Here is a 15693-nt window from a genome sequence, read left to right on the forward strand (position 1 = left end):
CTCTCCTCCGATGGGCTCCGCGGCGCCTTCGGGCCCAGCGGACCCGTCTGGGGGGCCTAGCGGGTCGGGGGCTTCAGCCCCGACGCCGTCGGGTGCTTCGGCTCCGACGCCGTCGGCGCCTTCAGGCCCAGTGCCGCAGGGCCCCACTGGATCAGGATCCGGGTCGCCGCCGGTGGACTTGACGACCTCCCCGGCGCCGACCCCCCCAGGTGTCACCCCCGGCGCCGTCCTCGGGCGGCGCCGTCCCCGATGCCTCCCTCGACCCGGTTCCGGCGCCAGTGCGGCGCCGCTTCAGACGCCGTTCGGAGAGTTTACTTTCCATGAACCGGACCCATCTTTTTCTAACCCCGAGTATCAGGAGATGGGTGATGAGGAGTATTGGGAGGGGTCTGAGGACCCTCTGACACGTGAATGTCAGTCCCAAGAGGACTGGACAGGTGAACTTGGGGATGCCAGTGGTCTGGACACTTCGCCCGACACTGGCTTTGTCTCACCTCCTACCGTGGCTATGGGGGAGGGGGCAACCTATAGTGTGGTGTTGATGAGGGCGGCCAAGGCCTTGGGCCTTGAGCTCCCCGTCGCGGCCGTGAGGACTAACCTCCTCACTGAGGTCCTTAAGCCGCAGTCATGCTCAGCCGAGCCTCTGCTGCCGTTTAACGAGGCCTTGTCCGACGTTCTTTTGGGCACTTGGTCCAAGCCCGCTACTGGTTCGCCCGTAGATAGGAACGTGGCCAGACGCCACCGCCCGGCTCCGGGCGACCCATGTTTCCTGTCCACCCACCCCACTTCACCCCCGAGAGCCTGGTCATCCAGGCCTCCAATTCCCCAGACCGTATTCCCGTCGGCTCTGCCGGACAGGGAATCCAAGAGGTACGAGCAGTACGGTAAAAAGATCTTCTCCTCCCTTAGTCTGGGACTGCGGTCTTCCAACACTGCCTGCCTCTTGGGCCGCTACACCCACTCTCTGTGGGATACGGTTGCGGAAGTGCTGCCAGTGTCCGTTGAGGTACGGGCCAAACAAGGCCAAGCCCTTACGGAGGGGCGGGATGCAGCCAAATATTCTATCCGGTGTGGGTTGGATACCACCGACTCACTAGGTAGAGCGATGGCAACGACTGGTTGAGGTCCGCCAACTTTTCGGCCGATGTCCAAAACACACTGATGGACATGCCGTTTGATGGCCGTCGCCTTTTTGGCGACAAGGCAGACCATGCGCTTGAGCGCTTTAAGGACTCCAGGGCTACGGCCAAGTCCTTGGGCCTCTCGGCCCCGCGCCAGCAATCTGCTGCCTTTCACTCCTTTCGTGGCCACGGAAGGGGTGTACCCACACGTGCTGCCAGCCACGCTCCACAGGGTAATACCCAACGAGGTGGCGGCCGTGGAAACCGCCGTGGCGGCGGTCGGGGTCAACGGCGAGGTCAGTCCACACCTTCCCCCGCAGCATCCGCCTCAAAACCCTCCTAGTCTGTGCTTTCAGGCCCATGTGACGCCAGTGGGGGGCAGGGTTCGCCATCACCACCTCCACTGGCGCACTGTCACGTCGGACAGGTGGGTGCTGCAGATCGGCCGAAGGGGCTACTCCCTCCCCTTCGAGGCGACTCCTCCAGCCATGCCACCACAGACCCACCGTGTATCGGGGGATCATTTGCGACTTCTGCAGGAGGAAGTTACGGCCCTCTTGGCCAAGGGGGCCATCGAGCGCGTTCCTGGGCCAGAAGTAGGGTGTGGTTGCTACTCCCACTACTTTCTGGTACCCAAGAAGGGCAAAGGGGGCCTACGCCCTATCTTGGACCTACGGAACGTCAACGGCTTCCTCCGGAAGGAGAAGTTCAAAATGCTGTCTCAGGTCTTAGCTGCCCTCGACCCAGGAGACTGGATGGTAGCGTTGGACTTGCAGGATGCTTATTTCCACATCCCCGTCCTGCCGGCCCACCGGCGCTACCTGCGGTTAACGGTTGGCCTCGAGCACTTTCAGTATACCGTGCTCCCCTTCGGCCTTACCAGCGCCCCACGGGTGTTCACAAAGGTGATGGTGGTGGTCGCAGCTCATCTGCGCATGTTAGGGGTTTCAGTCTTCCCCTACCTCGACGACTGGTTGTTGAAGGTGGGCTCGCCCCAGACAGTCGTCATCCACCTTGAGACTACGGCAGATCTCCTGCACCAGCTAGGGTTCTCCATCAATGTGCCAAAGTCACACCTGTGCCCCTCTCAGAAGCTCCTCTTCATCGGAGCGGTTCTAGACTCTGCACAGTTTCGGGTTTATCCCCCCGAACAGCGGGTCCGGGATATTCAGGCTCTGATTCCGATATTTCAGCCTTTATCCCGGGTCTCGGTCAGGTTGACGCTGCGGCTTCTGGGGCTGATGGCCTCCTGCATCCTACTGGTGCATCACGCCAGGTGGCGGATGCGGGCTCCTCAGTGGGACCTGAAGTTTCAGTGGGCCCAGCATCAGGGCAACCTGTCCGACCATGTCCTGATCTCGGAGGGCACTGCAAGACAGCTGCAGTGGTGGCTCACAGACCGCGATTGGGTCAGCGGCAGATCCCTCTCCCTTCCTCAACCGGAGCACGTAGTGGTGACGGACACATGGGAGAGGCGGAGATCAGAGGCCTTTGACGTTTCCTCCTGTTCCGTTTGTGATGCCTCAGTGGGACTTGAAACTTGTTCTTACGTTTCTGATGTGCGCTCCCTTTGAGCCACTTCACAAATGTCCTCTCCGCCTTCTTACTTTGAAGACTGCTTTTCTGGTTGCCATCACCTCTGCCAGGATAGTGCGTGAGCTCCAGGCCCTTTCTTGTACTCCTCCTTTCCTTTCTGTCCATCCGGACAAGGTTGTGTTGCGTACTAAGCCATCTTTCCTGCCCAAGCTTGTCACTGCCTTCCACATCGGGCAGTCTATCACCTTGCCCACCTTCTTTCTGCCACCGCATCGCGCTAAAGAAGAAAAGCGGCTCCACCGTCTGGACCCAAAACGTGCGCTTTCTTTCTACTTGGATCGCACACGCCAGTTCCGGGCGGATGACCAACTCTTTGTTGGTTACGTGGGCGCTAAGAAGGGGAAAGCGGTGCACAAGAGGACCATCTCCCGGTGGATCATCTTGTGTATCCAGGCATGTTACTCCTTGGCTAGAAAGGAGCCCCCTGTTGGATTGTGGGCTCATTCCACCCGAGCCACGGCGACTACAACTGCCCTGGGCCGGAGAGTGCCCTTACAAGACATCTGTCAGGCAGCAACGTGGGCATCGCTGCACACGTTTGCAAGACAATACTGCCTGGACAGCCAAGTCCGGAGGGATGGCTTCTTTGGCCGTTCTGTCCTCCAGGACTTTCTGGTGTGATTATTGGTTCGCAGACCCACCACCGAGGTTGGTATTGCTGGGGTACCTATTCTAAGGTAAGGAATCTATCACTAACGTGTCTCTTTCAGATGCACAAGTTACTACTTGTGTAACGATATATCTGTAAGAGACATTAGTTAGTGATAGATTCCTTACCGACCCACCCATCCTCCCCGTTCTGCGAACCGATATCTAGGGTTATCCCCTTTCAGGGCCCTAGTTTCAATGGCACCAGTGTTGGTTTTTAACACGGCTCTGCGTTTCTGGCGCGGACAAGCTGTGTCTAAGAACTGACGTCAGCACGCGGAGGCGGCGTCTAAGTACTCCGACGACGTCATGACGGCGCCGACGACAGACGCGGAGCCGCAGACGACGCCTACCGAGGCGCAAGGGTACTGCTACGCAAAAAATTTCCGGATCCAGTCTGACGCCTGGGGATATTCTAAGGTAAGGAATCTATCACTAACTAATGTCTCTTACAGATATATCGTTACACAAGTAGTAACTTGTGCTTCAGTCATTCAAACATGTTATTGTGTTGCAGAGAGGTTATTCTTAGGTCAAAAGTGAAAAAAAAGGTTTAAACAAGATAACAATCTGACAAGTGTTGGCATCCAACTTTTAACATTCAGGTTAGGGTTATTTCTAAATACTTTGTTTCAAGTTAAACTAAGTCTAAATATTGAGACTATAGCAAGAAGAGAAATAAAACCAAATAGGAGTTCTATAATTGAGAAAAAAGCTTAAATGAAGAGCGTCAATAAGTTCTTCTTACAGAACTGCTGATTTGGTCTTCTGATCCCGCTCAGTCACGCAAGTACTTCCCATGGAAGTAAAAGACACTAGAATATTATACAAAATATAGTTGATAAGCATGTCTTTATTTTTTAGAAGAAATTACTTTTCAAGCTTTAACACAACTTAGAACTTGTTTGGGTATGAAATAATTCTAGAACAGTTAAGATGACGTGATGTATGTTGTGTATAAGAATTACATATGCATGTGTTGTATTACAGGTTCGACAAGTCAAGAAAAAGTTTATTTGATTACTGTCTTAGACAATCATAAAAGCACATAAAAAATACAATACACAGTAAAAATAAAAATATTAAGTACAAAATTAATTCATTTAATTACTGTCCCTTTTTTCATAGTGGGCTAGACGTTCATATTACAATGCATTTCCTGCGTCTAAGTACACTCTTTAAAAACATTGCTGCCCTCCAAGCTATATGTTCATTTTCCAAAAATTGTAATACAACGAACGCAGGACGACATTGTCTATTACCCAAGGATATTAAAATTGGTACAATCCACGTTTTCCAGAATTCACCATAACATCTACAGAATAAAACAGAATGTTTGGTGGATTGTTCTGAATGGTTATCATAGGGACCCAAATGCATTATTCACAACCAGTCATTCATTTTTGAGAAATGTAGAAGTCTATGCAAAATCCCATGTCTGAATCTGGTCAATAGGAACCTTTCATAGCCACCAGGCACCGTTTTTAAATATGATTGAATAATAAAAATTGTTAAAATTAGTTGGTTGGACAGCACAGTGAGCTTTGTGATCCCTGCTGATAGTGTAAGTGTTTCTAATAACTTAGGCCCTCTTTTTTTTAAACTCTTTTCTTGTGATGGTAGGCATAGTACTAGGTTAAGTGTAGTAGTTTAAATGGCCTAGGTCACACATGAAATCCCGAACATACCTTAGCCACAGGATAGTTGGAGCCCCATCCAAATTTAAGCTGTCCTTCAAGATGTCCTGATTAAGCATGGTTTTTGTCGATGAACATATCCTGTGCCATAAAAGAATGGTTTCCATTTTTATAAGATCTGCAATGTGAGGCATACCCAATTCAGAATGGCAAACATATGAGGATATGCTATTCGGGACTGCCAGGATATACTTTAGAAATGCATTTCCATTATTTGTAAGGGGTGCACCATACATCGCCATGGAGACACATTTTGCCTTATACTTTCGACTACTGCAAGGGGCCAGAACATATTTTCCAACCAAATAGACAACTTCACTCGTGAGGCTGTTGGAAGGGAAACCGCAACTTCTGTCTGTCTCTTCTCTTTCCTCATCCCCTTTCCCCCTTAGTACATGTCTGCAGAAGGTGGTAACAGCGCTTTTGTGGAGATGTTCTGAGATGGGCATTGGGAATTAGCATCATTCTGCTTCCGTGTAATCCAGCTATAACCACAGTGCCCTCACAGTCTGGTATGCAGAGCTAAAACACTTTTCCAGACAACTGCTGCATCTACTGATTAGCCACCGCTTTGGGAGAATACTGCTTTTATAGTCTATGCAAAGCAGGCCTATCTACAGTACACATGCATCAAACAGATAACATGACTTACCCAGTAAGCATCTGTTATTGGCATATAGAGCTGCAGATTCACATTTGCCCGCCCACCTCCCTGGGCACCTGTAGTTGTTGCAGTTCTCAATATTTACATTACATACGCATGGACATCTTTGTGCTACACTCACTCCATTCTCACCGTCTTGCGGGAAAACTAACAATGGAGTTGATGCCCATGCACACTCCACCAAAGGAGGAGTCATCTTACCTTGTGACTGGGAAAGACTTCTTAGAAGAAAAACAACTTGCAAACATCCGGATCCAATACTAGAAGGCAGGAGTATGCAAAGCATGTGTGTCTACAGCTCTACATGCCAAGAACAAATGCTTACTGGGTAACATTATCATTTTGGAAAAATTGTGTACGTTTTAATGTCCCGCAAACCTCCATCGTAGTCCTTGGAGGGCTGGAATTCACTCTCCCTTCATTCTAGGAGAAACACTTGACTCAAAACTACCCAACAATACATTTATTACATCATCATAAAGTTGTTCAGTTGGTTTTAATAACATAAAACCATTTAATGTGATTTTATTGGAAAAGCAGTGCCATTGTTGCCGTTACAGGCAAGTAATCTCAGTAAACAGAGGAAATTTGAGTAATAATTTGTTGTTTGTTCAGTTTTTATAGTGCAGTATTACTGGCTGTTTGTTTTGCTTATAAGATACTTTCTGTGGTAAATGACCAATGTTTGTGCTCTTCTGTTGTAGGCCCTACGTACAAACTATCCCTCACTGTAAAGAAACGGTGTTCTCGATCCAGGAGGACGTCTTCTGCAAGACTCAGGACTCCCCCCTTTGCACACACATCCAGTCCTTTTTCTCCTGGCAGCGCAAAGAGACGGAGTGGAGGGCACCCACGTCCTTTCTACATGACCTCTGCCTCTAGTAGTGGAAATCCAGAAATGCCAGTGAAGTTTATCCTGCCCAGTGGAATTGTTCTGAAGGATCTACGAATTCTGCTTCATAACTATGCCAGTTGTGACAAAAACTATCGGCATCAGACTCCGCTTATCCGCAATGAATGCTTAGGGATGACTAGCAAGCCTGTGTTGTCCCACATGCGTCACGATCAAAACCATGCAAAGCTTAAGCTGAAAAGCCGAATCTCAAAAATTCTACAAACAAGAACGAAGTCTCAATCGGTAGCAGTTTCCTTATCTTCTAAATCTACAGTTACCAAAAAGATTGATACAAACCCTAAAGATCGCAATAAAGGATGCTTGGACATGCACTCAGAGGCTAGCAATTCCAGTCAACCTCTTACAAAAGTTCCTAGCCTAAAACTTGTGAAGCTGGGCCCCGGCTCCCAGTGGAACATTATAACACCAGAGGTGTCTTCTTCTCCTGCCTTGCATGCAAGTAGCAGCTTGCCTCCTGTTTCTTTAGACAAGGACCAAAGCTCTTCAGAAATTAGGGATGACCTTATTACAGAGCCCAGCTCAATGGCTTTTGTCACACCCAAAGAGCCTGCTGAGGAAAGGCAACCAAAAAACGCATGGCTTTTGGTTAATCTGGGACCCAGGCGCCTTCTTGATGGCCTATCTGTAGGCCAGCATGTTTCCCCTACAGATGTCAATGTTATAAATGCTGCAGAATCCAAAATTTGTAGTTTGTCAGCACCTGATGTACTTCCAGAGGAAAGCATCCGTAGCTCAAAACGCTTGAGCCACAGAAGACAACTTCGCTTATTTTCAGACCATAACCTTTCCCGTCCAAATGTTAGGATTGATCGTGTTAAAGACTCCAATGTATGTTCTTTGTCAGAACCTGAAGGGCACCTGGGAAGGCAAAGAAATAAACATGGCTCATCAAGTCATCACCCAAAAAAACTCTTTCCCCACTTCACACCAGACCAGGATTTTTCTTCAGCACTGTCTGGGGCAATAAATGCTACAGGACTGCAAAGCAATGTTCGTGGTTCATTGGGTCTACGCCAGCGGCACCACTTGTGTCTGTCTTCAAACAAAAAACTTGCCTCTGCCACATCTGGGGAAAATAATGATGCAGAGTTGAGCTCAACTATTGGGCCTGCTGACACAAGGTTGCAAACAAATTCATTGTGCTCATCCCAAGCGCTAGACCTTTGTTTGCCTAAAACGTTTGGCTTAACCCACTATGTTAAAGTGGACTTGAGCAAATCCACTATCCAAGATGTCCAAATGTCAATTTTCTCTGGTTCACAAGCGAACCCAAAAAAGGACATGAGTAAGGAATCTGAGATGGCTCTCACTCCCAATCTAAATGGCGACCCTCAAGTTGCCATTAAACAATCTTTTACAGATACTGTTCAACAAAGCAATGACCCCAAATACTTAGAGGATGCAATTTTTGGCATGTTACCTGAAGACACCTCAAAGCAGGAATCTGGAATGAAGTTGAGGGTAGATGTTGATCACCTACCTAGCAGTGAAGTACTTATAGTTCCACACAAATCTGTGGGTGATTTACCAGGTGCTGTTGAAAAAGACCTCAAAAACTCTGAAACACCTTCACACATTGAAGTTCGTAGGTCGCCCAGGACCAAACAGACATTTTTCAAAACAAGCATTAAGGTTGCAGTGCCTAAAAGTGCCATCTCATCTTCAAGGGAGGTAGTAAAGGGACATAGACATCTACTTCCTGCTAGCCGAAAGACAACATCCAACCATGCTCATTTCACACCAGTGGGACAGTTTCAGCAAGGTATTAGGGTTATGTCTCGCAGCCAGACATCTAAGACATCGAGCAGTCCATTTGTGGATGTTAAGAAGTTATGCAATTTGGGAGCTGCAATGGATCCCAAGTTATCTTCAAAAGCGTATGTGCAGCTTAGTGTTACGAACATCCAGAAAAGAACGCATGCCGTTCAAGCGCATTCCCCAGGCATGAAAAAAATTAAGCGATTATCTGAGCCCAAAATAATGGATTGTTTTGAAGACACCTCTCTTGAAGAAGAAAGCCCGACAATAGATGTAGACACAAAACGAACAGTGGCATTCAGCCCTTTCACCCCATCCAAACGCCTACGACTAGTTGTGAGTCACGGATCCATAGACTTGGATATAGCATCCACTTCAAGTGAAGATTCCAGTTGAGGGACCAAGCTGTTTATGTTACACCTGGGTTATTAAAATAGTGAATTTAGCAACCATGAGATTGGAGAAGAGGGGACTGTTTTTTGTCAGAAATGGAAGAAGAGTTAACTGAGGGGACAGATCAGTGGGGCCCATGTTTCAGGTCACTAGATGTTGTTTTTTCCGTTAGTTGTTCATTTTTGATGAAACTGATTTCATTCTTCCACTTTTACCCTCTTACAAAGGTGTTATTCTTCTCATTTCTGCGTAAAGAAACAATCGATGTGAAAAACAAAAAAACATGTAGAAAATATATTTTCCCCTCCCATCAATAAAATCTCTCTTCATGCCCCAGGTGAGTCAACCTGGGCAAAATGGCTTTGCCCAGTTGACTTTGGGTAGCCACAGCTTTGGTTTGCTGAAGGCATAAAACATTTAGAAATCTGCCACAGCTTTTGAAGTTGACCTTTGGATTTTGTTATAATATTTCCTTTTCCTTTTGTTGTTTTTCATTTCTTCTCCTTAATTACATTATAATCCACCCTTCCTCTTGTTCATATTTTTCAACCACATTGGCTTATTTCAACTTTTTTTCTTTAAAATCATTTAAAATGTTCCCTGTTCTCTCCCTCTGCACCTTTTTTTTCCAAATACACCTACCTTATTTCTACCACTTCGTCTTTAAAATTATTTCAAATGGTGCTATATAAATAGGATTGAAACTAGATTCCAGAAAATAGTTTGCCTGGAGTCAAAAATGAACAGCTCTCTTATTTTCAGGTACACCCAGTGTCATTAAAGAGAGCGCTGTATTTAGGTTATTTATAGCTGAAAGTAGTGATCTGGAGTTTTAATGTAACATTGGGCTCACATAGTTTGGTATCGATTTTCAAACGTGGTTAGCATGTTGACACTTAGTGATATATGTCAATATATTTATATATCTATAAATATTAGAACTAATCTGATTGCCATTCTTTATGCAACTAGCTGCAAATTGCTCAACTAATCAAGTTCCTCCAACATTTGTGCTTTCCCCTGCTTGTTGGTAGAGCTAAGATTTTTCCATTGATGTCTTGGCTTTGTGGTGTCCAGTAATGGACCTTAGTTACCAACATGCTGTATTTTTCAGGATATTGAGGAAATTAATGTACATACAATGAATCTTAATAGGGATCATTTACTTGGTAGGTTTTCTGAAAATATAGCATGGCTGCAGCCCTTTTGGACACCACAGGATTAGCCTGAAGTTTATTTGGCAAAAACACCCCAGCGATAGCCATCCCTTGCCTAATGCAGGATTTCAGCCTAGGGGGATTGAATTTAAATGCCACCGTTGTCAGAGATTTAGATAGGAAAGCTTGATTTAATGTGATGTGGGAATATCCATGCCGAACTTTATGCAACACCTTAAGGCGGCAGCCATTCAACCTTTGTGCCTCCTTAGACCAATTTGTAATTGTTGGCTCTGCTGCAAAGTAAACAATAGGTGCATCAATCAGTCGGTGGACTCAATATCTGCCTCCCTCCACACACACACACCACCAATTTGTTTTATTGTAATTCCTGGGAGTGAAGTCTAATGATACCCAGTGCTTGCAGTACTATAGATTGCCAATGGTAGGTTTTGCCATTGTGCTAGCAGTGAGCAACAGTACACAGAACAAGTTGCCACATAGGATAGTATTTGACTTGCAGTGATTTTTTTTCTCGGGGGGCAGTTTACCATATATATATTTTTTTTTCTTCGTTTTTTGCCTTTTCGCAAAGTCCTACATGGGAACTGCAGTTAGTTTAGCTGCTATTTAAACCGATGGACTGTGTTGCATCCAGTGACGCAATTAAGGAATGATCTGGTCTATAGATCTCATTGCCTTCCCTGAAAGTGATTAACGTGCAGGCAAGAGCGTAATCGTAGTACCCACCACAAGCTATTCTTCTGTCCATATATTGATGTACGTGCCTTACAGTATTGAAGGTGGTTGTTGTATCTGGTAATTCTTTTCCAGAAGTGGCAACAGAACATAGAGGGATCTATATAGAAGAAGCATAGTACCAAAGGCACACTATTCCGTTTCGTGCAACTGAACTTCCAATAAAAAAAAAGAGTATAAACATTATGTCCACCCTGACTTGCTAGTTGTAGAAAACTAATATTGCGCCTTAGCTACCAAAATGTAACCTTGTAACTTCTTAAGTGAATATCTCTCTTATAGGCACCAGCTCTCAAAATTAATAAATGTTTTAGTTGCTGATTGGAAAGTCTTGCTATAAGCGTCCAATCTGCTAATGGTAAGAATTTCACCGTGTCGGTTGTTGCTTCTCTAAGGCCGAGCTGGTAACATTTTAAGTATGTGAAGTAACCATTAAAGCCCTTAAAAACTCATTTAACACCATACATCATGTATGTTGGTGTCCTACGTAGTTCCAGTTTAAGGCTTTGACATAAAGCTCCTAAGTTGGGCAGGCTACATTCAACTAGGCCATGGTAGCAAACATGATGTTGATGAGGCTTCTCAGGGTAGGTTGAGGGTTTTCAACTGTCTTTGCGTGGGATTTCCACAAAACTGTATCATATGGTCATAGATCATCCAAAGGTGCAGGGAATGGCCTTTTTGGCAAATGGTTGTATGCCCATAACCTGGCAGTATGGGGCAGGAGTGGTATTGGTGGGATAAGGTAAATCCAAATATACAGGCACTTGTAGCCCTTCTTGTGGTCTGGAGTGTTCAGTGTCGTGTAATTGGATCTGGTGGATTAACCACTGGTATTTTCACAGCAGCTTCTTGTTGAAGAAGAAGCTGAGCCCTTATAGATGATACAGAACTAGGTACTAGTTTACCTTATGAACGAAATTCAGGCACAGTTGTTCACTTATGTGTGTTCAATTTATAATTTTTTATTGAGTAATCACTTGTTGCTAAAGTGTGGCTCTGATTTATTGACATGAAAATTGGTGTATGGTGTTGAAGGCCTCAAGATCGTCAAAATGGCAGTTTGCATCATTTCTCATTATGCTATTTCTAACTCTCCCTTTCTCAGCATTTCTTATTTCCTTCCATTAGGTCATCATGTGGTTCTGTTTTAAGTATTTTGTGAGCATTACAACCAGCATGTGAACTGCCAAATAGATCTGTACTGTTCTTAACCGAAGATATTTTCAAAGGTTGTGTAGGGGTTCTTTGAAAGCAAAATGGATGCCGTATATCAATTAATTGTGTTTCAAACAAGTATATTTCTGCACAACTCATGAGTCAACTGATTCATACACATACTACTGCTGAGTATATTTTTGATTATGTGTAGCACTTAGTACATGGATGGACTTCAAAAAAGCTGTAGTCTGTAACGCTCATTGCTGCAAAATGACTTCTGCTCCAGTTAAGATCTCACTCTATGCACTGCTCTGATATGACTGATGGTACATATTTTATTGCCTGCCTCTTAGTGCTTAATGGAACTCAGAGTTTAGAACTAACTGTCTGTCACAAAGTTACTTCTCCTTACCATCCCTGAGGTGGATAGTAAGTAGTTCATAGATTTTGTTTTTTGCCCTGTAGTGCTTCATAGTCAATGCAAAACACAAATGTCATTGCCCTCATAACAGCAAATCAATCTGTATGTTCTCAAGTGTTGTGGCGGGTGCAGCAGTGTATTCACCACCATTATTCCTCTTCAATGATACAGAAGAACAGCAATCTGTGGACGGACCACCATGTACTTAGCAGCAGGCGGTCTTTGTTCCTGTTTCTTTGTTGTGAGGGAGATGTTATGCATAGAACTCATAACCACTAAATGGTCTGAAATGAAGGTTTCTACACTTACCCTTGAAAGGATGATGTATGAGAAATTGTACCAGGGTGATCTCTGCTCCCTAGTTAATACTGTGATTTTGTAGAAGACCTCTTGGTGCTGATACATACTGCCTTCTTGATAAATTAGTCTCATTAATAATGGGGCTCTCAAATAATTTAAGAGGAAAACCAAAACTCTGCATCCTGGTGAAAAAAAACTATCAGTCTGTGCTGTGATGGCACTTTTACTGATATGAAAAGAAAATAACAAAATCCTTTTCCACTGATCATTGTACTTTCTTTTACAAACAGTGCAGTTCATTTACAAAGCAGAAAACTACCCGTTTGACATGTCCAAACATGTCCAAAGTCCTTTATGAACAAACGGGGCTTACTTTTGGTATTTTGGGAGACTCTATTTACAAGCAAGTTCCCATGTCTTTTTCTATTCTAGAGTCTTATAACTTCAACATAATACCTCCACAGTGCTTATATTAACATGACTGTAGTTTGTGTTTTGTAATGAGATTGGAAGGCTTTGGGTCCAGGTTCTGCTAGTGATGAACCAGAATCGTAGAATTTGGCATCCATGCGTAGTAAGTGATTTCTCACCCATGACCATGCCTTCTATGTACCGTTTGTAAGCTGTGGCACAGTTCTTTCTCTTTTGCCTTCTTAATTGGTAGACTACAGGGGTCCCATTGGGGATAGGAATTAAGTTATGAGAACAATCAATGTTATAAATTCAAAACATAGTTTTAATATCCAAAAGTCTAACTAGATATTTTCCAAAACTAAAATGCAGTGATGAATCAAATGTAGAAAATGTAGCCATGCGCAGTGAGGTCCTCGCTCTCCCCGCACAGTCTACTGTAGAGATAGCAATAAATGTGCACTGCTACATTTTCTTTCTGTATGTACAGACCCTTCTGGGCTTAATTTGTATCCTGCTTTTGCCGTACTCTTTACCAGATTTTCCTATGTACCGGCCCCCTCTTGACTCCACACTTCAGCAGTGCAGCGTCCTCTGTACTGCAGATTGAACGGATCTATCTCATCCCAGTTACAATAAGACTTTTTTCCTAACCTTGGCAATATGTTGCAACTCATGTCTACATTAAAAAGGATCAAAACTCCGTCAACATTACATACAGGCCCTTCTTTGCATTAACTCATTGTAAAATGGATGGCTGTATTCTTGAGGATTTGATTGTGACAAACATTACACCTTTAGGTAACATGAGTAATTTTTTTTACTAAGCACATCTCATCTTCATGTCATGTTTGGTCCACCATCCAGTGCATTTTATGTTTGCAAAAAAAATCAAATTATACTTATAGCACATTGTGTTGATTGTATAACATTGATTGTTCTTAACTTAATTCCTCTCCCCTGTGGACAACTGTAGTTTTGAAATAATACTTACCCCCGGTCCCTACGTCACCGAGGATCCTCCTTGTTTGCTGAAACATCCTCTTAGTTGGTATGACTGCCCCTTTCTTTGTTTATAGATCTTCTTTTTGTTTCCCCTACGTAAGAAAATGTTAGTAATGTTGAAGTGTATGCCGGTGGAGGGGTTATGGACTATTCTCGCCCTTATCTTCAGAGATAACCGTATAGCTTCTTTCTTATACAGTGATTAAATTAATGTATTTTCCTTTATATTTTAAGTTAGTCTTGACATTTCTTTTGATATTTATAGGTTCTGCTGGCGGTTGCCAGTTTGTTAGGTGTTACGCATTATAACACATGCCTTGACTGAAAGGAGTATGATGGGTGACTTGGACTGTATTTTTAATACACCCTTCTTGGCCACGTGTTTCAAGTTTTAGTTTCTGAGTGAGTCTTTTAAAAAAGGAAATCCCCATTTTGTTTGTGCAATGGAAACACTTACTTCAGTTTAACTTTCCCATTTGCATGCACATTTTCTTTGGTTTTCCCTGTTCATTTAAATACAATTTTAACTAATGATAGGGTTTAATGAGTTTAACATTTCTGCTTAATGAAGCAGAATGACAGGCATCCAGAAGAAGCATTTCAATGTGGTAGGGTTTCTCTACTGGTGGTATAGAGAATACCCTGTCTCCTTTACTCTTAAGATGTGTGGAAAATATATGCTGGTAGGCGCCACATCACCTCTCCAGAGGGATTGACCTTGCATGACTAATGCAATGAATATATCAAAACAAAGGACATCTTGTTAGTGGTCCACTGACGGATGGATTGCATCATTGTATTGTCATTGAGGTGTCAAACTGGGTCAAAGGTGTGTCTCTAACATGGTGCTATAGTGTGGATAAGGGACCATTTACTGACATGCAACTCACTCCCCTCCCTGCTGTAGGACCTTTGCAGCTGTGGTGCTATTGTTAATGTGGCCATCACAAATTGTTTGCTAAGTTGAAAAGAAATGCCCACAAAACCAACTGCTATGGTGCTATTTCATGGGCTGCTTGTTTGGTGCATATGAGTAACATTTCATGAACCTCATTGCGGGATGGGTAACGCATAATGTGGAACGGTCCTTTTGAACCACTGCTTTTAAATACTGTTTGTTTGTCCTAGACAAGTAGTTTTTCCCAGAACAATTTTCCGTTTCTTATTCAACCCACCCCCTGCGACAAGAAGATGACAGACAACGGGGTTTGTTCCTTGACTGCCTGTTCTTCAAAAGCCACCTGTGCATGTGGATTGGAACCCACTCGCTATTGATGATTGCTGTGATTTTATAAAGCAATGGTCACAGAATTTGCAGAGGTTTTCTATTCCATTAAATAAATGCATAGAAATATATGTGGGAGTCGTTTTATTTTAAGCCAGGTCTCTGACCATTGTTGAATCATACATTTTGCTCTGAATATAGATATATGCCTCTGTGTGACAGTCTGCGTGGGTGCATTTTTTACTTTGATTAACTTTAAAATACACCTTTCTGTATAGTGTGGCATGGATGTTAAAATCTAACCGCATAAAAATACAATTTGCGTCTGCATTATTTGTTCAATTTTATAGAGTACTTTTATGTATGTGCATTCATTACTTCTTTTTCTAGTCTCCTCTCTGCATCCCAAGCCATTCATGACATTCAACACCGTCAAGATTGGCCCCTTCTTTGGCATTTGG

At 44.2% G+C, this 15693-nt stretch overlaps 1 protein-coding gene across 2 annotated transcripts in view; it reads left to right on the plus strand.

Moving 5' to 3' along the window:
* Positions 1–15363, plus strand: part of KMT5C (lysine methyltransferase 5C) — a 180759-nt gene extending 165396 nt beyond the window's left edge. For both annotated transcript variants that reach the window (XM_078655051.1, XM_078655050.1), the window contains exon 9: positions 6431–15363. In XM_078655051.1, coding sequence (XP_078511177.1) covers positions 6431–8796 — 2366 coding nt within the window. In that variant the 3' untranslated portion in view covers positions 8797–15363. The remainder of the gene's footprint in view (positions 1–6430) is intronic.
* Positions 15364–15693: the final 330 nt, after the last annotated feature.

Source organism: Lissotriton helveticus, chromosome 7 (assembly GCF_964261635.1).
Source record: "Lissotriton helveticus chromosome 7, aLisHel1.1, whole genome shotgun sequence".
In the NCBI taxonomy this organism is placed as follows: Eukaryota; Metazoa; Chordata; class Amphibia; order Caudata; family Salamandridae; genus Lissotriton; species Lissotriton helveticus.